The sequence below is a fragment of the Microtus pennsylvanicus genome, chromosome X (genome assembly GCF_037038515.1).
Source record: "Microtus pennsylvanicus isolate mMicPen1 chromosome X, mMicPen1.hap1, whole genome shotgun sequence".
Classification (NCBI taxonomy): domain Eukaryota; kingdom Metazoa; phylum Chordata; class Mammalia; order Rodentia; family Cricetidae; genus Microtus; species Microtus pennsylvanicus.
The window spans coordinates 26159126-26185037 of NC_134601.1; the positions used below are offsets into that span (position 1 = coordinate 26159126).

The window sequence follows — 25912 nt, forward strand, 5'->3', positions numbered from 1 at the left end:
AATTTAGGCGTTCTCTCTCTCTCTCTCTCTCTCTCTCTCTCTCTCTCTCTCTCTCTCTCTCTCTCTCTCTGCTGCCGGAGGAAGTCTCTCTGATATTAGATACACATTTTCATCTATGAATTTAATCATTCTCCCTCCCACTCTACTCCTATTCTCTCCATTGTTGTTCTTCCAATAGCTACCTACTCTAATTAATTGCCCATTTATTCTTCCATACATTTTCATAGATATGCAAACTAACAAAATATATCTTCTCTTTCCTCTCCTTTTAAAAATGAAGTTTTACTATGCTGTACATTTCTTAAGTATTCGTTTCATTCATTATATTTAAAGAGTCTTGTATATCAATATATAAAACACTGTTTTTCTTTTAATATTTTCTTCTGCCGGGCACATAGTTTCCAATATTTCTATGTCAAATTTTACATTATATAATCATATATTTATATATCATGTATTGGGTATATACCATGCTGTACATGGTCAATCATGTCTGTATAATGAGTTCCCTAAACCTGAAATTGCTAGGTTAAAGGGTATGTATGTTTGCAATTTTGAGAGAGATTGACAAATTGCCTCCCACTGGGACTCAAACCAATTTAACTCCCACCAAGAATGTATGAAACTGCCTGTTTCCTCCAGTTTCCTGTACTAGCAGTGATAGTTAAAATATAATGATATGACTAAGAGGTATATGGTTGTGGTAGAATGCTTGCTTAGCATGCTCTATGCCCTGGGTTTGAGCCCAACAGTGAAAAATAAAGATAATAATAATGCTTTATGACTATAATAAAATCAGATCATATACATTTCTAGGGGAAACACTATAACTATTTAAACCTTTAGATCAAAATAACTTCACTTCCTCGAAATTTATTCTAAGGAAACAATCAAAGTGCATAACATGATTTAGTTATAAGGATTTTGTCATGGTTTTATTTACATAAATTTTTTTAAAAGTTAAATACCTTCAAGGTTAAATGTTAGTGACTGAATGAAAGCAAACCTTACCTAAAGTCTCAGGGTTAAATGTTAGAGACTGAGAAAAAAAAAAACCCTACCAATGTAACATAAGCATATAATTCAGCGACTATAAAATTTACTTACAGCTATTTTCTAGTTAAATACAAAAAAGTTCATACAGTGTGTACTACAAAACTCACACTTTTGCCTTGTCCTTTGGAAATGAATAATAACTCTTTGATTCCATATCTTAGCAAAGTAGCTTTCCCCATTCTTATAATCTTCATTTTTAATAAACTCACATGTGAATTTTAGATTGTACAGCTCTGTGTAAAGTGATTTTTTAAAATAAATAAAACAGATGTTTTATGGTTTTATACATAATTCAGTGAACAAATTTGATCTAGTCTCCAAAATGTTCAAAATATAAGGTAAGAATAAAAAGAAACAATCTCAACATTAAAACCATTGAAAATTTTCTCATTAATTAAACAACATTTGTATTTTCTCAGGAACTGAGCAGAATGTCAATGTGCCTAACCTGGAATAGAATTGTGAATAACTTAAAGTCTTAAAATATTACCAAAATTTTCATTTTACTTCACTATTGACATGAAATGATTTCATATTGAGTAAGCAATAAAAACAATCATAAAAGACACTAGGATCCTACTTCTCCCCAGAGAGCAACATATTCCTTAAAAATTGTCAAGTAAAAGCAGATACTATAGTGTATTCACTACTTCTTGATATTAACAGATGTGTCTTCAAAGATGTCAACAAATTAAAAAAAATCACCATTTGTTGAAAGGGCTCTTGTGTATCCATAATTTCTCATATGTCTCCATCTCTCTTATGTTAGCACTGGTGAACAAAAATCTCTCAGATACAACATGTAATCATGTCTGTTCTTGGGCAACAGCAGTCATAGAGAATGGAGGGTAGATGGTAAGAAAAGGCCTTTAGACCTATCTAGGACCCACAAACAAGTTTAGAATTGGGCCTTCACACAAATCAGATAGATATCAACATGTGACAAGTATAAATAGAATCAGAAGAAGAGAACAAAGAAATCCTCTTACATTTTTGTCATCACCTTATAGAGTTTTATATTTACTTTAGTGGTGATAAGAATTTACATAATATTACAGATTTTATTCTCAGCTTTACTATATAAAGTTCTTCCAAATCCAGGCTTCAAAGCAATCAAATATTTTAATTTCCTGGAAATTCTCTTCTAATCCAATATCTTTCATCATCTCAACACAAAGAAAAATATTAATTTTTTTCTTTAAGTCGCTTCATAATTTTTAAAATTCCAGTAATTCTTCCAATGAAGATAGTTTTATATTAAGAGACTTACAAACTGGGTCAGGGGGTGGAGGGTTCCTCTCAATTTATAGTCCCTTCTGTGCCATCACACATGAAAAGTGAAAATGATCTCTATTTCAATAAAACAAACTTACAGTTCAAATCTAAAGTCAAGTAGTTAAATGACTACACATAAAAGAAGTACAGCCTGCCAGGTGGTGGTGATGTGTACCTTAATCCTAGTACTCAGGAGGCAGAGGCAGGTAGATCTATGTGAGTTCGAGGCCAGCCTGGTCTACGAGAGCAAGATCCAGGACAGGCATCCAAGCTACTGAGAAACCTTATATCAAGAGAAAGAAAGAAAGAAGAAAGAAAGAAAGAAAGAAAGAAAGAAAGGAGGGAGGGAGGGAGGGAGGGAGGGAGGGAGGGAGGGAGGGAGGGAGGCAGTGAGGGAAGGAGGGAGGGAGGGAGGGAGGGAGGCAGTGAGGGAAGGAGGGAGGGAGGGAGGGAGGGAGGGAGGGAGGGAGGGAGGGAGGGAGGGAGGGAGGGAGGGAGGGAGGGGAATGGAAAAAGAAGTACAGTCCTAATGAAGGCTATAGTCCCCACTTATGCAATAGGCAGTCTATATCTTTAGGTTGCAAGTGTTTTCCTGCAAAAAAAAAAGGCAAACACTTCATTCACAATCTGTCTGGGTAGTGCCTTGCAGGTTTCTCTTCTATTAGCTTTGGGGTAAAGTGAAAAGGGTAAAGCATCTATATGTGGTTTCTTTGTTCCATGAGAATTTTTTCATTGTATCTCTAGATATCTATAGAGATCTACTGAAGTAAACATTTTACAATTAGATTGCCATGTAAAGGAAATTAAGTGTTCAAACTGTGAGAAAACTGTGTTTTGAATTTCTGATATTCAAAATGGCACTGCTAGTTAGGGAAGCGATCAAATGATTTCGCCTTTCTTAAAATGGTTGAAGCCATTCTGCCTTACTGAAAGATGTTTGAATTTTTAAATTTCAGCATCCAAATGACCACCAACACATAAACGCTCTCTCTTTTGTACAAAATTGACAGGCTATCATGTTATAACAGTCTTATGTTTCTGAATTAAGGAACGGAGACATGAAATCAAACAATACAGAATACTACACAAACTACCCATTGGATACTAAAAGGCGTGCTGACAAATTCTCTGCCTAAAGTGGTCCTTGCCTTTTTCCAGTATTGAAAATCTGTACAGGCTGCAGTTAACAATTATAATTTTAAAGCTTCTCATCCTAAAAAATACAACTTAAAACTTTTAAACTAAATGACTAAAGCTAACTAAAGCAATTTACTCTTACAAGAACACACATAAGGGTATAAAGAAAGAAGAAAATGTTTTTCCTAACACTATTTCCCATATTTTAAAGGTGAACATTAAAGAAAAGCATGAGTTTTTTTTAAAGTGACTGTACAGAAATATATAATTTATTCAAATGGAGTATTCCATTATCAGAAAAAAAATCTTATGTTGACTGCTCACAAAGACACAGCTAGATATAAGGGAACCACAGTGGATAACATTTTTTTTTTCTTTTTGAGTTGATATTTACTTTGGGGGTAGTCAGGAACAGGGTCTCAGTTTGTATCTCAGGCTAACCTGTACCTCACTGTTAGTGCAAGATGACCTTGAACTCAAGATCCTCTTGCCTCTTCCTCGTAAGTGCTGCGGTTACATGTATGCGAGTCAATGCCTAATTCATAGCTCTAATCTTATCCTGAGGTTTAGACAGATCGCTGCAAGCTGAAGGAAAGTGTATGGAACAGTCTGGAAGGAGGGAACAGGATGGATGGAAAAGGTCATTGTCAAAGAGCCACACGCAGGTTATTTAACATGGCAATCTAACATGTATTTGCACATTTGCACATCTGCATATTCACTTATGTCCAAATGCTTATGCGTCTGTGTAGAGGCCGCCATCGAGCCTGCTTTCCCCACCTCCAAAAAAGCATGAGTTTTAAATGTAATCTTTTGTCAGTTATCAATTCAGAGAAACCTTAAAAAGAAGAACTTAGAAGAGGAAAACTGCCAAAATTTGATTCAAAATGAAAATAAGAAACATATTTGTCCTAGGCCTCCTCAAAATAACTTATACAATCTGTCTATGTCATCTTTTGGTCTTAATACTCACTGTAGAGTCTAGCAGCTATTTTTTTAACTAATTGACTTTTTCCCAAAAAAGTTGCGTGTTAAATTAAATGTAGAAAATTTGGAAAATCAGTAGAGTACACACACGCACACGATACCCTAAAATAGACATCTGTATATTCAATTTATATACATTAATGCTTGGTAATATCTCTCTCCACTTCAAAACAATTGGAGCCAATGTGTATGCGCTGTTCTCTTTTCTGTTGTGTTTCTTTCAAGTTACTATTGATCATGGGCATTTTCCTATTTCACCAAATATTCCTCAGGAATTATTTTATGCCCCTCACATTATTCTAACAAATGTGTATATATCAAATCATTTACATAAGATGGTACTTGACTATTTCCAATGTCCTATTTCTATTAGTTATACTGAGATTAACACCTTGTAACACCATATATTTCTGTGCAAATCTAAAATTATTTCCTTAAGATAAATTACAAAAGTAGAAATAGATATCATAGGTCTGTTAATATACACTACCAAACTGCCCTCAAGAAAGACATGAATTTCACTGATTGTATTCTGTGTTGTAGTATATCCAAGCATGCCCTTAGCAGGCCTGAGTATTGTTCCTTTTTTGATCTTTGTTAATCTTATAAGTAAAATCTAAAATCTCCCTTACTAAATTATTCCTGTGATTGCTTTAGGTGAAAAGTTGGTGAAGATAAAGTTGTGGAGATTTTACCTTGTATTTTATCCACTTCTTTATTACTTGATCTTTTAAGTAATAAGCATGCATCATTTTTGCAATTAAAATTTAATGTCATTCCATTTCTACTATCTGCTTAACATAATTAAAATATTTTCATATGCCATGGCTATTATCTTATTGCTAAGACAGCAGTATGTTCACATCTATTGCCATCTTACAGCTTCTCTATGTAAATATCCTAATGCTTGCCTTTTTATTGATTTGTATCAGTTCTTTTTATGTAAGGATATTGTTTAAGTGTCCCTTGATCTGAGATGTCACCCCGACTTTCCTAAAACAGTCCTTCTTAATACACATGTATGACTTATGCTTTCTTATTTTTCCATGTCACCGTCTGAATTTATTTATTTATTTATTTGTTTGTTTGTTTGTTTGTTTATTTGCTTCTACTCATAAATTGTAAACTCTGTGGGGGCTGGAAAATTTCTTTTGCTCACTTTTATAGCTCCAGCGCTTTGAGTAGTAACTAGCATGTCATATGCACTCTACAAATATTTGAAGAATTAATTAATTAATTAATAGTTTTTTAATCATAGAAGCAGAACAGATTAATAGTTACTTGAGGTTGTGTGTGGGAAAAATAGGAAGAAACTGGCCAAACAGTATGACGTTTAACAAAAATGTGTTCTATGTTTGATATGCTGAAGAGCCACCGTAGTAGACAACACTGCCTTCGTACACCTAGCGTTTGCCAGGAGGGTAAGACTTACGTGTTCTCACTATTTTAAAAGTGACATTTGTATGAAATGGTGGATACATTAATTAGATTGGTTATGGAAATTATTTCTCAGTGTATATAGACACCAAATATCAAGTTGTGTACCTTAAATGCATAAGAATCCCATTTACCAAATAACTCCAAAAAAGCTGTAAAACAAATTTAAATACACTTTCCTGATTGCTGTATAAACTTAAAATATTTTCTCAACTTATGTGTTTTTAATTTATCTTATGAATTTCTGAGATATAGACTTTACTAAATTCTATATAGTGACTCAGAGCTATAAGTATTTTTGGTTTGTGCCTATTTCCACTTTTTTTTCATTTTCAAAAGTAGATACTTGACTTCTAATAATTTTATCATTCTCATTTTCATTCTTTAAACTGTGAAGATGTTTATTTTGTAATATAATGGAGAATATTTTTTTAATTGTTAACTGACTACATAGCACCATCTAGTTACGTCTCTTTTAGCATCTAGAGAGTAGGTGCTTGCTAGTCTTTCTATTTCTCAGAGCTGAGTACAAGAATAGGAAAGAAAAGATGATTACAAATATTTAGTGGCTGGTGAATGGATGGATGTTTTCAAGCCAAAATATTTTTTTTAAAGAGTCTAGCTACTAAACAGTACTTCCATTCACTATATTCTAAGCAAACCATCACAGTGGGCCAGGTTTTATCTAGAACAAGTGAATACCCTGTAAGATTTGGGCTCTTTAACCACTAAAGAGCTAAATCCATCAGTAGCAAAAGATATCCAATACACATCAGACGCTGTACAAAGGGAATGGTATACAATTGGCAAGCCTCCCAACAGACTCCTAAAAACGATTTTTCAGAGGTTTTCGTTAGAACACCACTTCCCAAATTGATATCCACTGACTTCCCCTACCCCTAAAGTAGCCAGTGATTCTCATAAGAAAAAGACTGTCTTACCACAAACAGTGTACCAAATCCTACTGAATGTAATTTACCAGCCTACAACACGGATTGGGTTTAATAATTCTGGACTCAAATCCAGTTTGCAAGAAAATCTACCTCATTTTTTTTGGCTCTCAAATAAAACCCCAAGTTCCCTGTATTGATTCTCTAAGGCTAAGTTAGCCTCCTCCTATGGACTAAAATTAAAAATAACAACAACAAAAATACATTTTTATTGAATTCTGGCTCTTTGCTGATAATCTATAGCAAACAACAAAATGAGCAAAGCCAAACTGAACAGCCTGTCGTGCCAACAAATCCCACAAAGAATGACAATCGGTGAAACATATTGTTAAATATGAATTGTAGCTAAAATATTTATCTCAGCTGCAAGGTATTAAAATGAGAAAACTTTCCAAGTGGAAGCTTCAAACAATTGTATTAGAAGTTGCATAATTTGGTTAGATTGACCTCAGAATGGAATAAAAAGCTGCTTATTTCATTATGTTGGCCTTTGTCAGTATAAAATGTTAGACAATTTATCAGAATACATAAAACCTTTCTCAAAAACACCTGACTTTGAAAGGAGAGCCTACTGAATCCCAGCTTATGAACATTTAGGTACGGTGATAATCATCAACAGAATTCATATGTACATGAATCTGTCTTCTCTGCAAAATCCTAGTTGGGCAGGCAGGAGTAGTCCATCTACTATTGATTCCTAAAATAAGTACAGGCAAAAATGAAAGAAAATGAGGGAATTCATTGCTGCCTTTATGGAAGAATTGGCATGTACTGAAGGACATACTTGAATGACGAAGGCATTGTATTTGATACCCAATGCTGATTACACGGAGAATATGCTATCCTCATTTAAAAACTACAGAGGCATGCCTACAGTGTCACTAGCCATAGATAAGCTCCTTACCCTCAATATGACCAACAAAGTGGGCATTAACATCAATAGACTCAAACCTTAATGCAGTCAGCTTTATGAAAACCTTCAAACCAATGCTGCAGAAGTCCATACAATTGTTCTGAGATTAATGAGAGACTGGAGATACAGTGACCCAGTTTCTTAAGAGATTATTTCAGATTTGGTATTATTTAGTATTTGTTTGGCTTCTGCAAAATTCTTGATGTCTTTTATTATGAATTCCTTACTAATAACATGTTTCAAGAAAGCAAAACTCCTTTCTGTGAGGTTCTGAATTTTGTTTTACTAGTCCACTTCTCCCTTATCACAGGTCTGTGAATTGCTACATTGTCATCTTTGAGGTCAGTCACACTCTAGAAAGAACTGTACTGAGGATGGAGTTTCCTAGGCTCAGAGAGTTAGGAGGACAAAAATGTTGCAAATTCCCAATACATTTTTTATCAGGTGCCCCTAGCTATGAGGATATGCACAGTCACAAACCTTTGCAGTTCTGGATTTTTCTCCACTTGCCATGATCTCTTCTTGAGGATACCTGATGATCAAATGTAAAGCATGCAATAATACCCAGTGTCCTAGCCTTGATAGAATGCCAGCTTTTAACAGCTCTTCTCTATCAAGTCACCACACAATGCAAAGTTTGTGAAAAAAAAAGCAATTTCTTTTTCTTTCATCTTCAAGTATACCCATACCACACTGCCACGGCAATGAAGCACGCCCCACTTTTCCATTTCTAAAGGATTACCAGTAGAGGCAAAATTAAAAAGAGTGACCTAGAAGTGTAAGAACACATATCCCAATATCAATCTCACGAGTCATGAAAAAGCTTGGTGTTTCTTCTGTGAAATTTGACATTTACTTCTAAAAAGCAATAACTACTTCAAATTGTTTTGCAACTTTAAAATCACACTATAAAAGGGGGAAATTCATTATTAATACTGATGTCAACATGTTCTCTTTCCGAAGCTCTTAGGAACAAATGTGACTATCAACATACTCTATCACCTGAAAAGCGATACTTGAGAAAATGGAAAAGCACTAATTGAAGAGGTGATCAGTATAGCAAAAATCACAGTCAATGCCAGTCATATGAGTACAGCGTGCCCGTGTCTCCACCACTGTCTCTGTGACTGGCAACACAGACGAGAAACTGTCTTCCAATAAGTCAACAAGCATTCCCTGTAGCCAAATGCCAACATCCCCCTCACAGGTGCCAATTTCAAATATTACTGTTGAAACACAGATTTTTAGTTATTCAAAAATGTCACAAGGGTTAAACAATACCTCTGACTATAGGCAGTCTGCCTACTCAGGCATCTTCATCAGAAATGGTTTTACAACAAATTACCTATACATTTTGGTAGTCTAAATCAGTCAGACTTTTTGAAATCAAACTATGGGCATTAATGAGAAAGAGAAGGGTTTTAAACAAAGACAAACTCAAAATGGACAAAACAAAAAACAGTCCTCGGGAAATAATTTCCAAAGAATTAAGCCTATTCACTCTAGGATATACTTAAGCAGAGTCTCACATGCAGCAGTGACTATTTCACAGCCTTTAGCTCAGAATTCTTTTTTTTTTTTTTTTTGGATTTTTTCGAGACAGGGTTTCTCTGTAGTTTTTGGTGCCTGTCTGGAATTCTGAATTAAAAGTCGTTCCAGAAAAGTCTATCCTTGGCCTCACACTTGGGTGATAGCATTGTATTTCTCATATAGGCAATTAGAATAGGGTAGGAGAGTGGAGAAGATGGCTCAGATGATCTAAAAATCATCCGGGTGTCTATGATCAGCCCATGCAGGGAATCCATTTTGTTCAGAGGAACAAACTACAATAAGAAAAGAAGTGCCCTTCATGCTCTGGAAATCAGATTTAGGAGCAACCAATCTAGAAGGCTGAGGCCGCCAAGGCCAGTTACTGGTGGTGCTGAAGGAGAGCAGCTTGCCACAGAATGAAGGCCAGATGGGCCCCAGTGGGAGAAGCTGAAAACTGGCCACCCTGGCACTCAGAAGCTTACTGAAGCATCAGAGGACTATACACATGAAGACAGTGCTTAAGCATCTGACATTAAGAAAGCCTGGTGCTAGTCCACTAAGACTGAGCTCAAGGTGCACACCTGCTTGACACAAACTTCTTGTCTCCCTAAAATCCCAAACACGTACAGGTCTCAAGCTGTTCCTAACACTGGTTCATCTGTCAGTCTCATTTCTTTTGAAAATCCATTCTCCACCTTCTCAAATCAGGTAAAACAGACATTATAAAGGAATCCTTTCATATTTCAAGGTAATTTTGGGGTTCTACCTAATCCAGGAAGTCGTCATTTTACAACCTAGGGGGGAAAGGAATAAACTCAGGAAGAGAAAGTCAAAAGAACTAAAAACAGTCCAGGCAGGTTTGTGCCATAGGCTTACTAAGAGTGTAGCTGGAAGGGAATGACTGAACTAAATTTGGGAAGCTAGACATTTTTATTTCAATTTTTTTTAATCTGTAGAAAATAAGAAGTATAAACATTTGCTAAATCCACACAACGTGTATCTGTCTAGTCTGGACTGTATATTTTTAACCATTACATAATTGCATTTTTAATTAAGTGAAATGAAACCAGGAGTTAACCCATGAGAATTCGGGAGCCAGTTAGCTTCCAAGGGAATAAGGAATTTGACCCAGCTATCAACACTTATGTAAATCTTGACATGGTAATGAGCCTGTTTTAAGCAAACAAAATACATTTAAAAGTCCAGACTTCCAAAGGAAATCAGTTTAGAGCTGATTGTTCATATTGTATTAGGATCCTTTCCTTAAGAAGGAATCCACCCGAAGTTCCTTTAAATACAGAAGACCACCCTGGTTTAGATAACAAAGGGTCTAATTTGCAAAACAAACACTCATTGACTGTCAACTTTTTAGGAATACACTTACCAACAGAGGCTTACCTCTAGATCCTCCTCCGAAGAGGTCTGTTATTTTTCTGTTCAGAGGGAAAATGCACTTGGAAGTTGAAGACCTACTATAAGCTGCTATGAATATATGCTCCTGGGAAAATCATTTGTTTTAGGGTGGGAGGTACTGGGCATTGAAGCTAGCTCGCTCATGTATGCGACTGAAATATATTCTTAGCCCCTTTGTTTTCTTTTTATTTTGAGATGAGGATTCAGTGAGTCTCTTAAGGTGGTCTTGAATTCACTCTGTAGACCAGGCATGGCTTGAACTTGAGACACTTCTGCCTCAGGCTCCCTGGAGCTGTGATGACACAGCTGTGCCACCAAGCCCAGGACATTTGCCTTTTCTGTAACTGTATTTTCTTGACCGTGGAGTCCCTTTCTGATAACTATTCCAGGAATTCTATGGAGCTTTGTGGCCTCAGCCAAAATTTTAAGCAAAACACTTAACGGGAGCCAAAAAGGCTTCTTCATGGGAACCCAAGCTCCTAGGGCTCACAAAGCCCATCTCACCAGTGACAAGACTTTTGTTCACCATTCCTCTGGGGGACACAGGGAGGCATGAGCACACTGGAAACTGGTGAACCCACTAAGCAGCCTGCACAAAAATCACTCCTCATATTCAACAGGAAATGAAACTTGAAGAGCATTTCCCTCTGCAAACAACCAACCCTCCGGGACTTTCACTTCAAACCTCTCAATTGTTTGAAGTAAATGAAGCACACGTTAAAGGCCAGTCAGCCACACATCAAGATATCCAGCCTCTTCTCCTTGGGGGAAAATGGCTACTCCAGCACTGGCCTCCCACCTTTCAGACACAGAACTCTTATACAGATGCCTTCATTTAGCCACATCTGAGACATTATCCAACCAAGCCTGGCCTCCCCTAAACCAGGGGCGGTCAACATCTGAAAGCACAAGCAGGTATCTACTGCAGCACCAGGAATGAAAGACGCTATCTAGTTTGGGCAGCAGGTAGCTCCACCTTTTTTCCATTCCTCTAAGTCCTTTGTAACTATCTCCTGCATGCTAAGTTTCAACATCTAGGCACAGTATATGGACTCAAAAGTAGTTCAGGGCAAGTTTAGGGAGGAAATGGGACAGCCCTTTCACTTTATAAGTCTGACTAACAGATGAAAAGCAGGTCAGACCACTATGATCCTGCGATAAGAGGAATTCCAAAGCCCCAGAGCTTTCTCTGGAAAATGTCCTGCCTCCAGATCCCTGGGGAGAAAAATCTCAGGATCATTAGCAAGCACTCTGGCTAAGCTCAACTTCAGGGAAGGTGTACAGGGAGAGAGATGATCTCTCAGGTAACCAGTTAATTGCCAATAAGGAATGATAATAATAAATTAGCAAATACTAATGTAAACTAACTCAGTTCTGCAGCAGTTGCGTGGAGACGACAGAGGAACAGTTTATTCTGGAACACATCTTGCTGACTGATGCCCGCTGGGAAACACACTACCTCAGGTAGTTGTGAAGCAGGCCAGTAAACATACAGTAGGCAACGAGTGGCCCAAGAATCTCCACTGGTAAAAGTACAGCCCTAGCCTTCTGAAAAAGTCAAAGGCATTTGGGGGAAGCATTGTTTTCCTCTGCTTCATCCTGTAGCCTCAGGATTTATGTTGACGTTTGACTTCAATGAGTCCAAGATACCCTAACAAGGAAGCGTTTTTTTAAAAAAACTAAGTTCACTGGAGGAAAGGTTTGTTGGTTTGCTTTAACTGCAAGTGATACTGTGCAGTATCCAGACTGATAACTAGCTTCATCATCGTTACCAGGTTTCTATTGCTTTTCTGGATCTGTTGTCTGTCTTGACTGGCTTGTGGTTATCAACAGCCCAAAATTTTTCTCAACTCATTACAAATCCCTAACTTCTTTGTTTGAAGGAACAAAGCATGCTAAGTTATTTCTTTTGTTTTCCTTCAAGGCCTAAATGATGTTTTATTCTCTGTATTTTCCATAACATAGCCATGCACTCAAACATTTTTGCAGAATAGCTGGAAGCATCCATTCCCACCTGTCACACGTATCCTTGTTCTTCAGATTCTTCCTCTGCTACATTACTACTTATATAGCTATTACACCAATAACTTGTGTAAAGCAAGCACACACAAACACACAATTTGGATGTTTCACACCAAAGATGCAACATTTTGCCAGGAAATGGTTTCAACCTAAAACTCAAGGAGAAAATTGAAGGTTGTGGGTAAGTCAAAACGGAACAGAACCCCCGTGAATCTATGTGGGAGCTTTGGAAGTTTGTGTACTATGCACCACGCACAATTGCCAGCTCCAAATCATTCAGCATCAGAAACGAAACAGTTAAAGCATCTCACAAAAGTTAGATCTATTTGGACCACCTCACCTGCCCTGAAAGCAAAAAACAGGCAGACTCTACCCAAATCTCCATTCTTCATAGGAAAAACACGAGGTCTATTTGCTCCCTCTATTGACCAGAGCCACTACTGACCAAAAAGGGAATAAAAGAATGCCAATGTGCAAAGGAATAACATTTTCTAGAACCCAAAAGCATTCACTATTCATGCTTACATCCACGTAATATCAGAAGAAAACAAAACACGGCGCATTAAGGGATTCACAGAATAAATTTACATATTTTCAGGAAAACATTAACAAACTAACAAATCCAATATCTTTCTTCTTTTTCAACCTCCTTCTTTTTTCTTCTGTCTTCTACACACGCACACACACACACCTCATTCTCACATAAAGTTGATAAACTAAATAAACTAGGATGCCAAGGAATGTGAATCTCACCTTCCAAGTTAAAATACTTCAAAGGAGCACAACATCACTAATTCTAAAAAAAAAAAAAATCTTCTGCAAACAGCAAAGATACCTTCCACTTTACCTCCTCATATTTGCATACAAAACCATAACATTGCCATAGCTGGCATCCCAAGCAACAGCAGAGGATGGGAAAGTATTCATATCCCATTCTGTAGAAGGCTATCTATGAAGTGCAAGAAGCTAAGTTCCAATTCTCTAGACAAGTGCTCTACTCCCTTTACCTAACCTACCTAACCACATTCATATTCCTTTTTCCATGTCCTTAGACCTGACAACTTTCAAAGGTAACCAGGCGTATGGATGAAAAAGTCACCCTCAGGACAATTAGTGGCAGAGCACCAGCTAACATGCACGTAGGTCTTGGTTTGAGCCCCACCACCCAAACAAAAGCCTGAATCAATTCAGCACCAAGCCTAGATAGCTCAGTATCTAGTTTACATAAAAAAAATAATATAAGGCTTGCTTTGGAAGGAGAAGTACTAAAAAGCATACAAAAGAACAAGTGGTCATAGCTATCTTTTTGATGCCTGCTTGGCGGTTGAATCCTTTGAGTGATGTTGGTTCCCTAGCTAAATTGTGAACTCTCTGAGGGCAGAAGTTTCTTTCCTCTTACACTTATTTGGAATCTCTAAGCTACCTACTACACAGCGGGGACACTGTGCCTTACAAAAACACTTAGTGATTTCATGAAATGGTGGTCCATTTCTACGTTGGTGGAGTAGAAGCAGCAAGGGGCAAGCACAGTAGTTTTGAGTCTACTTACTTGTCTAACTGCTATGTCAAATGAGCCCTATTACCATAGAAATAATAAAGGGAGTGTATGTCATAAAAGGTAACACAGCAGAAGAATCTAATATAAAGTCACCTTTGGTCCCAATCTGAAGAGTAAGAATGTCACATATGCTTAGGAGATGAACATCTTCCAGAATTGAAATTGTATTATTTGTCTGTTTCTCTTAAGCTGCCTAAAGGCAAAGATCAAGTGTTTTATCTTTGCATCACTAGCAAACAGCAGATACAGTATTTGACAAAGTCAAACCATACAATAAAGCTAGTTGGTTGAGTTAATGAACAAACAAAAATGGTTTCATGAAATAATATAAAAGATAATTTTAGTGTCATGACTTAAGAATCATCTACTTATTACGTTATAGCACTTATCACTCAGTACTATAATTGCTTAATAAGTGAATTGTTTCTTGAATGGATTAGTCAATTAATGAGGAAAGTGTAAAGGTAGGACATATATCAGAACATTATTATTCTAGGAATCTTACTGCACAATATAGCAGCATTTAATATCCCATATTGTAAACTACCTTTTTGCATGTTGACCTTGTTATAATGTGAATTCATTGCATTCATTGTTGGTTTGGTTTGGTTTGGTCTGGTCTCTGGAACTACAGACCCTACAAGGAACCTTACAAGGAACATGCACTCAACAAATATCAGTTGAATAAATGCACCAACCATTCCTGTTCTTCCTGTCAATGTTGAGTGGGTTTTTGTTTGAAAGAAAGGACGTGTCATTTTTCCCTATTCAAAGCTTCATGGTGGATACAGGTTAAATATCTTGGTGGATGCTTGGCTATGAGCCCTCCAGGTCTATGTAGTGGAAATGCACATGTAACCTCAGTCTAACCCCACATACCAGATCTGTTCAATTTTTTTGGACAAAGAATAGCTGGCTTTGAGGGTCAGGGAAAGCAACAGAACTGAGACTTTAGCTTTCTAAAATTGTTTTATCTGGTCCTTAGGAGAAACTCAAAAAGGACACCACGATACTAGGCGAACCAGAAATCGTAGTTACTATCTCCTGCTTCTTCCACATATTCAATAGACATCATGGCTCCCTTTTCTCAGGAACTTGAATTGATTATAAAATAATCACTAAATCTTCAGGATTCAATACTTCTTTGTCCATTTCCCTGAGCAATAGCAAACCAGCAACGGGATATCAATAGTAGTATTTTTTATCTTCATTGTTCAATGATCACTATGAATCAATGGTCTGGTTACACCACCTTGTAGGTATTAATTACACAGAGCCAGCCTAAATTCCTCTTTGGTTATAAGAGCCTGGAAAGACAGACGCAAGTGAATAGCCTGTTGCCAATGGTGAATCTTCAATTTTCAAGTAAAAAAGTCTACCTTTTTACAGACACCCATTAACCACAGACACTCTTTACAATTCATAACGCTTTATTTTTCCTCGGAAAAACTTTCAATAATAGATGTACTGACTTTTTTTTTAGCTAAGGAAACAAAGACTCAGTGAGGTTGCATGGTAAAGGGTGACTCCTGGACTCCAAATCTTGGTCTCTTTGATTCCACTACAAACCCTTACCCCTCAGTCTCTGTGACTGAACTATTAGTGGTCCACAGTGTCTCCCCAAGCAGTGTATGACTGAGGCCCTAGCAGTATTAAGGGTCATTAAATCATTAATACTTAGAAGTAAGTTCACATGAAATAATACTAGACTTTCAATAACTCGTTGTTTATGGAATTAGGTACTTTAAATGCTGGTGCTTTTCTTGACAGTGGATTATTATGAGTTTCTCATTAAAAATACTGCTTTTCCATGCTATTAATTCTGGTAGGAACCATTTTTCAGGAACTAGGAGACACAATGTAGCAATGCAAATGGTCCTAAGCACCCTTTGCCATACAAAACTAATACAAACACTAAGTCCATTTTATGTTCATACCATTGCCTAGGTATGTCAGTGTGAATCGTTCCTAAAGGCAGAAAGTACCACTCAAACACCAAGAAGTACAGAGCAAGGTGTTCTCCTCCTCCTTTCTGTGTGATCTTTTCTTGGAGGCTGAACAAGTTCCTCAGTACCTCTGAACCTTTGTTTCATCTTCCACCAAAGAGAAATCTATCAAGATATCTGATGGCGAGTTCTTAATGAGATGGTGCTTGTACTGGTACACAGGAAAACTGTTGGGATGCACTTGAAATCTACGAAATCGCTTTTGTAATGACCAGAAGGAGAGCATGCCTCCCAGTGTATCAAATTTCTACCCAATTCACAGAAAATGAAACCAACTTAAGGACTTGTTTTTAGCTTTCTACCCAGCCCCCCTCTTTCTGGCCCTTTTACTATCACTGGCGTATCACCCTGTTCTCCCAAAAGAGTTCAACAACCAACAAATATTTGGCCTTATTGTGTTTTTTTTTTTAAATTCCTCCATGAAATCACCCAAACTGAAGAGAAACAATTGATTTAAATTCATGGCTACTTCACACAATTGTTCATATTAGTGACAATTTCAACATCCTCAACTGTCAAACGATCTGACCAGAACTGCTAAGAAACGGCAATGTGACTTTTTAAATTTAATTGCTCGTCTCCTTTGAGCCATAGACTCAGCAAGATGGTAGAGAACAGTAGTATGAGAAGAGAAAAAGCAAACGTGGGAGTGGCTTTAGGACTCTGAACCACCAGAGGAAATTGGAGTTGAAGCATTATAGGGTTTCAGTCATTTTCAACACTGCTTGGCAAGCCGAAGCTGCTTTAGTCTCCAAGCTGGTGCCACTGGCTTTGGAGCATGCATACTTGCAACAGGTGGAGCAATATTTTACCATGCTGGGACATTATGAAGGCATGTAAAGGTTCAGATCATTTGAGCTTAGATTCCCAACCCCACCCCTTACACAAAAGCCCTCTATGTTAAATCACTTTTGTCCCAAAAGGCACTATTACCAAATACTGCGTATGGAAATAGGCGTAGACAAGGAATATGCCTCCAGAATGGCCCATGGTAGGGCAAGCAGCCTCAAAAGGAGATCTGGGAAGACCTCACAAGAGCTCTTGGCCGCACTCACCTCAGGCAGGGGCACACCATTGATGATCAGATCTGGCTGTTGGGGACCCTGGCTGTTGAAGGAGTGGTGGTAGATGTGGGTAGCAGTAGTGTTTCGGGTATTCTGGTTCTCCACATTCAGGAAAGTGCTCTCAGAGCGACGGCAGCCCAGGGGCAGTGTCTGCTGGTGGTAGTCGAAATAGTTGAGGGACGAAGTAAGGGAGGAGCAACTGACAACATTCATCTTGTCTGTTTCCTCCACATCCCGAGGTACAAGGCGGATGTCATTCTTACTAATTTTTTTCTTCTTACTTGATTTCTTTTGATGCCCATAGGAGTATTCAGCGATTCTATGTGACAGAAAAGGCAGCACGAATAGATAACACCTTCCCAGACCATATACTGATGAATAAACATTAAGCACCCCAGAGGGTTGCACCCCATCTCTGTTCCAGCTCCTTATTCTGGCGCATTACATCATCGAGTTTCTCCCTGTGCTTTTTGCATGCAAAAACAAGCTGAGGGCCACGAAGTCTTCATAGTAAATATGCTAACCTCCCACCAACCCTCCCAAAGAAATTTCCAAATTTTAGATTTGGAATTTTTTATTGTGAGTGGCCAGTGAGCAGGGGTGGGGGATATGTGGAAAGTTGAGCCTATGGGAGAGAGCATGAAAATGCTCAAATCTGAAGCTTCCAAGGAACCCAGAGGCCATATTGGGCGAAGTAAAAAGTAAGTGCCAATTTAACATAAAAGGAGATAGAGGGAAGTAAGAAAAGCCCTTGCCCCTTGCCACCGCCTCTAGGAATTTGCAGTGTGGCAAACATCGTGGATCAGCTTCCTCTGCGATTAAACTGATCACTTTTAGACTAGGGTAGAGGTTCAGACCCAGTCCTCCAACAGCTCCTAGCTCTGCTCATCCACACCCTCCTCCCTGCCTTAGCCCAGCTCCCTTCTACTTTCCACCCTTCCCCCTCCGCTCCTAGAGAAATCTGATAGCCAAGCCCATTTGAATGAGGGGTAAAGCCTTTTTACCTCTTTCCCCTTAGGCTCACTTTCTCCTCTGCCTTTTTGTCTTGCTGCTCGCTAATGGGAGAAACCGAGACGCAATGCAGACACTTGCTGTTTTGTCCTTTTATAAAACAGCCGAGGAGACAAGTGATGGTTAAACAATTACTGCAAAGGAATTTAAAGGTTAGTGCATTCAGCATCCTTCTCCATTCAGGTGTACCTACAAGCAGCTGTGCTGCAACTGGAACATAAAAAGCTCAATTTAATTAACACTGACACAGACCCAGGAACGTGCACCAAAGACACCAAGCATTAAGAGACTTGTCAAAAGAAACACATTAAAATGAAGTCAGAATCTCAATGTCATGTATTACTTTGCACATAATAAATTCAGCTTATTAAGAATTCAATCTCTAAGCAATAATCAGCAAAACAACAAGGTTAATAAATAATACAGGTTGGACTTTACATGAGAAAGAGTGTGTCTGTATTCTCACGCAACAAAGCTAATTGTCAGGAAAAAAAAAGAACCCAATTCAAGCAGCAATTGCAGATCATCCCACAAGTCCCATAAATGAATGCATTTCAGGAAGAGATCCTACAGGAGCAAAGAACTAGAAGAAACCCCTGCCTCCTAACCACATACACAGAAAGACAGGCTCCTGAACTTTAGGATTCTAAGAAGTCTGAGCAGATGGGGAGTTTGCATATCTACCCATGTCCACCAAGGCAAATTATTGCTCCTTCCCTGAGACCTACCTAGAGCTAAGCAATTTATTTCACCTCACCCTTTTGCTCTCTGCCCAGTCTGACTTAAAATGATGGCAAATTGATGATACAGAGGCTGAGGAACAGATAAAATCCCCCAAACCTCAGGATCAGGGTTACATTTCTTTTCTAATCTGTTTACTGAATCAATGGGAAGTTCTAATCATTTTGTTTACCCATGATGGGTAAGTTTGGCAATGCCCCATCCAATTATTCAGCTGAGGCATTCATTGCACAGCCCATTCTGTATTGACCAATTATTTAATTAAACTGTACTTCATTAATTGCAAGCCATAGCAGTGAAGAGTGCTTTACAAAATCCACATTTGGGTGAAGTTGGAGAGCACTGAGATTTGCACTTTTTCCCCCAATTCAAATGCTCTCGTCCCTGTTTAATGATCTCCCTGGCAAGCTCTCAGGAAGAGCTCTTACTTCTAGTCATATATCACCAAGAAGTGGCAAACCCTTCAATATCTTTATTTCAAGCTGATTTCCTTTTCATCATGGGAAGGGTCTTGTGCATTTACTTTATGCTGAGAAAATGGCTTAAAAAGAGTCCCCTCTATCATTATCTCCATATAAATAAAATTTTATTGACCCTGCATTTTTTATCTCCTATAAAAATCACCATTGGCAGTCACAGGTTTCAAAGGTAAGAGCAATATTAATTTCCATTTCTCCCATCTGAAGTGACTTGGTACTGAAGGAAAGAAAAGTCACGGCCATTTCACCAGTAACAGGATTAAAGCATTTATGAGGCATTGCAGCTGCTCTTTTATGGCACCTGATTGATATTCATGTGTGGTTAGCATTTGTCTACTAACTTGTGTAATGCAGAGAATAGTAAAAGGGAAACAATAATTGCATGGCTGTTACATATTCAGGGAGCTCTGATTCACAGAAGTGTGTATTTCAGATGGTGTCAGATACAAATCGGACCTACAGGAACATATTTTGACTGATTAACACGCAAGCACAGATGGCACAAAATACAGGGGCTGTGGAGGTGTGCTGAAAACACACACAAGCACACACACCTTGGCTGCAAATAGCAGCACCATTCACTTTCAGCAAAGTAAAGAAAATAAAAATAACTTTTTCAACTGTTTCGATGAGACACTGCTGGAAAGAATTATATGCATTATCCTAAGTAGGATTCTAGAAATTCTTAGACTTATTTCTTCTATCAAATTGCAAGAAATCTTCAACAAGAAACTCTAATGTGTTAACCAAGACTTTTAAAAATATTACATTACATGCCATTCAAGTTTCTACAGATCTCCCCTCTCTTCCTTCTCCTCTCCTCTAGTTTCCCCACCCCCACACACATCCTACACACACTTCAGAGAAACTGTAACATAATAGCCCATAGTGACATCCACTGGTAGCGACCAGATCTTAATACCACAGCACAGCCCCACATTAGAGAAAAACATAGCCAACTCCAGAAGACTGCTATTTTTACAGAAACATCTGGATACAGTCTTGTCTCTTATTGGGATGTTTGGTCTTCACACACCAACCAAGCAGATATTTGAAAACATACAGATGCCTGACAGAATTTCACTTGTATAGCCAGATGTCTAGGGACTAAATACAAAACAAGCCAAGAATACTCTAAAAACCACTAATGACCTGCTTCCCCACACACTGCTTTCTCTCTTCCTCCTACTCTCTTTTTCCCATCATAAACTCTCCCTCCCCAGCTCTCTCTTGAGGATAACCCCACAGCAGGACAAGGCAGTTGTCAGTACTCCATCTCCCTTCAGCTCTTGTCTACAAAACACTGTGCTCCAGGAAAACCAAGCCCTCAAATCATGATACATAGAACTTTTGCTAAAAATATGAAAATCTGTCTCTCTTTTATCTCTTCCTCCCTCCCCTCCCTCCCTCCTCTCTCACTCTCAGATTCTCCCTCCCTCCACCTCTCTCATTTTTTCTACCTTAACTTCATGGAAGACAGCTGTGCAAATTTTAAAATGATAATTGCTTTTCTGCTCATCATCATTATGTGACAGAATCCATTCAAACAGTAAATGATTGTCTTCCAGCAAATTGTCAGATCAAAAGAATTGATCAACGTGGACTGTCACAAACTTTTCACCCTCCACAATGAAGCACTATGAGTATGCTGCATGCATTTAAGCAGGAAACAAAATCACCGGGGGTTTTACACAGACACAAATACACACACCTTACTCATTCAAAACACAGAAGAAAAAAAAAAGAAAAGTTGGCTCTACCTGCAGTTGTAGGTCCGGATCTCTTTGTTTTCACGCTTGCACTTGATTGCCACGAATATCATAGTGACAAAGAGGATGCCAGCAATGGAGCCCAGAGCAATAATGAAAATCAGGGATAAGTTCACAGAGCCCATTGACTCTTGGGCATCAAGAGCCGGGGACAGGTAGATTAGGATAAGGGCAGAGGCAGAAAGAGACGTTTTGCCATGGTCACGGGCCACCACTATCAGCTCATAGGAAGGCTTGGAGTTTTCATTGAAGGTGCGAGTGGTTCTGACTTCTCCATTGGCCTGGTCTATTTCGAAGAAACCGCGGTCACCTTCTGTCATGTCATAGGTGACTCGGCCATTTTCACCCTCATCATAATCATCTGCCTTAACTATAGTCACCAAGTAGCCTATGCCGGCGTTTCGAGGAATATAGATCTCAGCAGTGCCATTGATCAGGGGTGGGGCGGTGATTACTGGGGTATTGTCATTGACGTCGAGGATGATGACCCTCACTGTGGCGTTGCTCTGCAGCGAGGGCAAGCCGCCATCCTTGGCCACCACCTTGAATTCGAATGCCTTGGTCTGTTCATGGTTGAAGGATCGTAGCGCATAGATATCACCAGAGTTGGGATTGATGGAGACATAGGTGAAGACGGGCATGTCTCGCACCTGTGATGGCACAATTTGGTAGGAGACACTGCCATTGAGACCCACATCAGGGTCGCGGGCAGAGACAGAGAGCAGATAGGCGCCAGGAGTGTTGTTCTCCTGTACAATTACTTGATAGTAAGGCTTGGAGAAGTGTGGGTGGTTGTCATTTTCATCAGTGATGCGCACAGTAAAGGACTTGGCACTTTGCAGCGTAGGCACGCCGCTGTCTCGAGCCTGAATTGTAAGATTGTACTGGTCGTGCTGCTCGCGATCCAGCCGTCCATCAACAAGGATAGTGGAGAAGCTTTCATACTCCTGTAGACGAAAGGGTACATTGCCCAGCAAGCGGCACTGCACACGTCCATTGAGACCTGAGTCGCGATCAGACACCCGAACCAGGGCAATCACGTAGCCCGGGGGGGCGCTCTCGCTCACCTCCACAAGCTCGCTATTGACCGACAGTAGGTTGATAATTGGCGGGTTATCGTTAGTGTCCAGTATGCTGACGGTGACTTTGCAATGTGCGGGGATAGAATTGGGCCCCAGGTCCTTGGCTTGCACATCTAGCTCGTACACTTGGCCCTCTTCATAGTCTAGCGCTCCGGTGACAGTGACTAGGCCGCTGTGTGGGTCAATTTGGAAAAGTTCACGTGTGTGGTCATTGGCATAGCCATAGAAGGAGTAGATCACCTGGCCATTGGTGCCCTCATCTGGATCGCTGGCATTTAGGCGGATGACAGGTGTATTGGGAGGTGAGTTTTCAGGCACACTCACTGAGTAGGAGGACTCTCCAAACACTGGGTTGTTGTCATTAGAGTCCGTCACCTTGATGCTGAGGCCAGCTGTGCCCATGTGGGGTGGGTCGCCTCCGTCGAGTGCCGTGATGCGAAAGTTGTAATGTGACTGTGTCTCGCGGTCCAGGTTCTTCTCCACCACGAGTTCAGCAAAGCGCGAACCGTCACCCCGCGTCTTTATCTCCAGGCCAAAGAGCTCGTTGGGAGTGAGCTCATAGGTCTGCACACCAAAGCTGCCCGAGTCCGGATCATAAGCGCTGTCCAGTGGGATGCGCGTGCCGGGACTGGCTGCCTCAGAGATCTCCAGCTCAATCTGTGCGGTCGGGAAACTGGGAGCATTGTCGTTCAGGTCCTTGATCTCCACCTTAATCACACAGATCTCCATTGAGCTGGACATGACCTCTAGCGAGATAAAGCACTTGGGGTTCTGGCGGCACAGCAGGTCTCGGTCGATCTTCTGCTTGGTGACCAACAGACCTGAGCTGGGGTTGATGTCCACCAGGTGCGGAGCTGAGTTGGACACCACACGGAACGTAGAAGCTTGCCGCGGATCCATCGCGAAGCCTGCCTCCCGCGCGTCCTTGGCCACGTTAGCGATCACCGTCCCGGCGCGCTGCTCCTCTTCTACTGAGTATTTAAGGTTAATCAGGGCGGCCGCCTGCGTCCACAGGACTGCCAGCAGCAGTAGCATCGGCAGGAAGAGGGACTCCATGGCTGCGCGGGGCTCTGCCCGGCCTCGCCTCTCCACACCCCTCCGAGGCCGTCGCCGCCGGCGCTCCAGCTTCCCGCCGGCTCGGGCCGCCTGTTGCGCGCGCCCCGTGGCCCCGGAGGCCGCGGGAGGAGTCCCGCCCAGGGCAGCCCGGCGGCGCACAGGATGAACCCGTGTGGGCTCCAATGCTGAGGTCGTAGTGGACTCGGCAGCGGCTTTCTGGGGGCCCGGGGGCTCCGAGGGGCCAAGAGAGCGCCGCACGGCCCCGAGCCCCCTCCCTCCAGCCCGGCTACTCAGTTTTCCCCCTTCAAAGTTAGCCGAACGCGACTGGCCGCAGCGGAGCAGGGCTGCGGGTCGAGTGGCGCTTGCACGCCCTAGACGGCCACAAGCTTCAGAGTCGGGACCGTACTTGGAGCGCGGACGCCTAAGGCTGTTGGAGCGCAGCCTTTCAGGCACTGCCCGACCAGCCGTTGCGCACCAGCACTGGGGCAGGCGAGCGCGTAGTCTATGCACCTGGCATGCGCAAGGACCTCCCCCCAGCGCGCCCAGCTCACTGCGGAGGGAGCTCCCGCCCGGTACGCGCCCTCCGGACTCCGAGGGGGGGGCACTCTGGCCTCTTCCAGGCCTGTTGGAAAGAAAAGGGGGGGGGGATCGTAGGTAGAAGTCTGAGTTGCTGGCAAGCTCCTTGGGCGCCTGGGGATTTGTCTGAGCTGGAGGGCTGTCCCGGGGCGGGCAAAGGAAGGGGGAAGGGAGAGATGCGAGAGAGTGCTCTCTCTAGGGCTGAGGTTGGCGTCCGAGGGCGTGAGGGGCGCGTCTGCTCAGGATCCGAGGTGGCCACAGGGCTCCTCCCACAGAGCGGTTGATGGGCTATGGGCGTTTATATCTCAGAAATCAAAGTTACCAACGCAGCCCAGGCCTCCGCCTCAAGTTTATGAAAATGGGAAGATGGCAATTTGTCCAAGAAAATCAAAGTCCTGCTCTTTCCAATTGCCCTGGGGGGAGGGTACGGGGAATGGGAAGGTGAGGAAGAGAAGCTACTACAGTACCGGCTAGAAGAGGCGGGGCTGCAGCTGCGGGCACCCGGGGCTTCTTCGCCTCTCCAGGTTTGGGTTGGGGTGTCGCTCCAAGGACCGCCGCCGCCGCCGCTGCCGCCTCCGCTGCTGCTGCTGCCGCCGCCGCCGCCGCCGCCGCCGCCGCCGCCAAAGGAAGCCCTCCTTAGTTCAGTTGCATGTCGCTGGGGTCCGCCTCTGCAGCTGCCAGGGTCGACGGTTTCTGACGCCTCCAAACTTTACTTGCGGGAGCGTCTGGATCCCATCCTCCAGGAGAAGCACTGTCCGTCTGTCCGCCCCGCTTAGGGCTTCCGCCCTCCCCGGCGCTCGCGCGCTAGGGAGGTCTGTCTATCTGAGCTGGGCTGTGCGTGGATGTGCCAAAAGGAGGAAGAGTGAGTGTGTGGATGGGAAGTGTGAGTGTGGAGTAGGAGAGAGCAGGAAGAAATGGGAGTGGGGTGGGAGGTTGGATCTCAGATGAATCGGCTCAGCTGGAATGCCGCCGGAGAGGACAGGCACCGCCGGCCGGCGAGGGGCTAGGGAAGTGGATGCCAGCGTCCCCCGGGCAAGCCAGGCATGGTGAACGGTAGCTGGTGCTGCCGTCTGCGCTGGCTCGTCCGTCTCCCCTCTGAGCCAGTCGCCGCCGCTACTGCTGCTGTTGCTGCTCCTCCTCCTGCTGCCGCAAACTACTGGCCGCGGAGTCTGGAGAGAGCTAGAGAGAGCCCGAGCTGCCGAACCCGGCTACGCCAGGCACTAGCCAATCAGCGCGCAGCTCAGCGGGCTCTGGTCTTGGGGCGGGACCAAGGCGTGGGGAGGGGCGGAGGGGGGGGAGGGGAGGCGGGGCCAAGCGGAAACTTACACACCGGCCCAACCGAGTAGAGTACCCTGCCCCGCAGAGCCCTTGCGGGAGGGAGTCGGGGGGGAGGCCTGACTGGCGCGGGACGAGCGGAGTTAGGAAGGGAGGGTGGACCGGACTTGAGGTGTGCTCCCATTGAAGCTGAGTCCACCTAAGTACTGAGCGCCTCTTGCATCTCTTGTTTGCAGAGATTACAGGAAAAAAATGAGGATTTGATTTTCTTGCTGTTTATCTCCCTCATGTATCGTATCTTCATATCTTAAATGCAACATTCTCTTCCCCCTGTCTCTCCTTCTCTCTCCTTTGTCTCACCGTTCTGCATTTCTGTTTCTGTTTTCTCTTATTCTCGGGTAGTGGGGGAAAAAAGAGGAGCAAGCGCCCCCGCGATGGTCATTCATCAAGCTCTTGGCCAGTGTGTCTTCACTTTTGCCAAGAGCAAGGCCGCCATCCACCCAAACCATTATCCCTCACTGGGAAGATGCCGCACTCCCCAGAACACCTCAACACACACAAACACACACACACAC

The 25912-nt window shown here is 41.8% G+C and overlaps 1 protein-coding gene across 2 annotated transcripts in view; it reads right to left on the reverse strand.

Annotated features, from left to right (window-relative positions):
• The window catches only part of Pcdh19 (protocadherin 19), a 104224-nt gene extending 79020 nt beyond the window's left edge, over positions 1-25204 (reverse strand). The window contains exons 1-3 of one of the 2 annotated variants that reach the window (XM_075957179.1): positions 21340-25204; positions 18353-18493; positions 17340-17667 (exon numbers count right to left, since the gene is read on the reverse strand). In XM_075957179.1, the coding sequence (XP_075813294.1) occupies positions 17340-17667; positions 18353-18493; positions 21340-23486 (2616 nt within the window). In that variant the 5' untranslated portion in view covers positions 23487-25204. The remainder of the gene's footprint in view (positions 1-17339; positions 17668-18352; positions 18494-21339) is intronic. The other variant, XM_075957178.1, reaches the window with a different exon arrangement.
• Between the last annotated feature and the right edge of the window lie 708 nt (positions 25205-25912).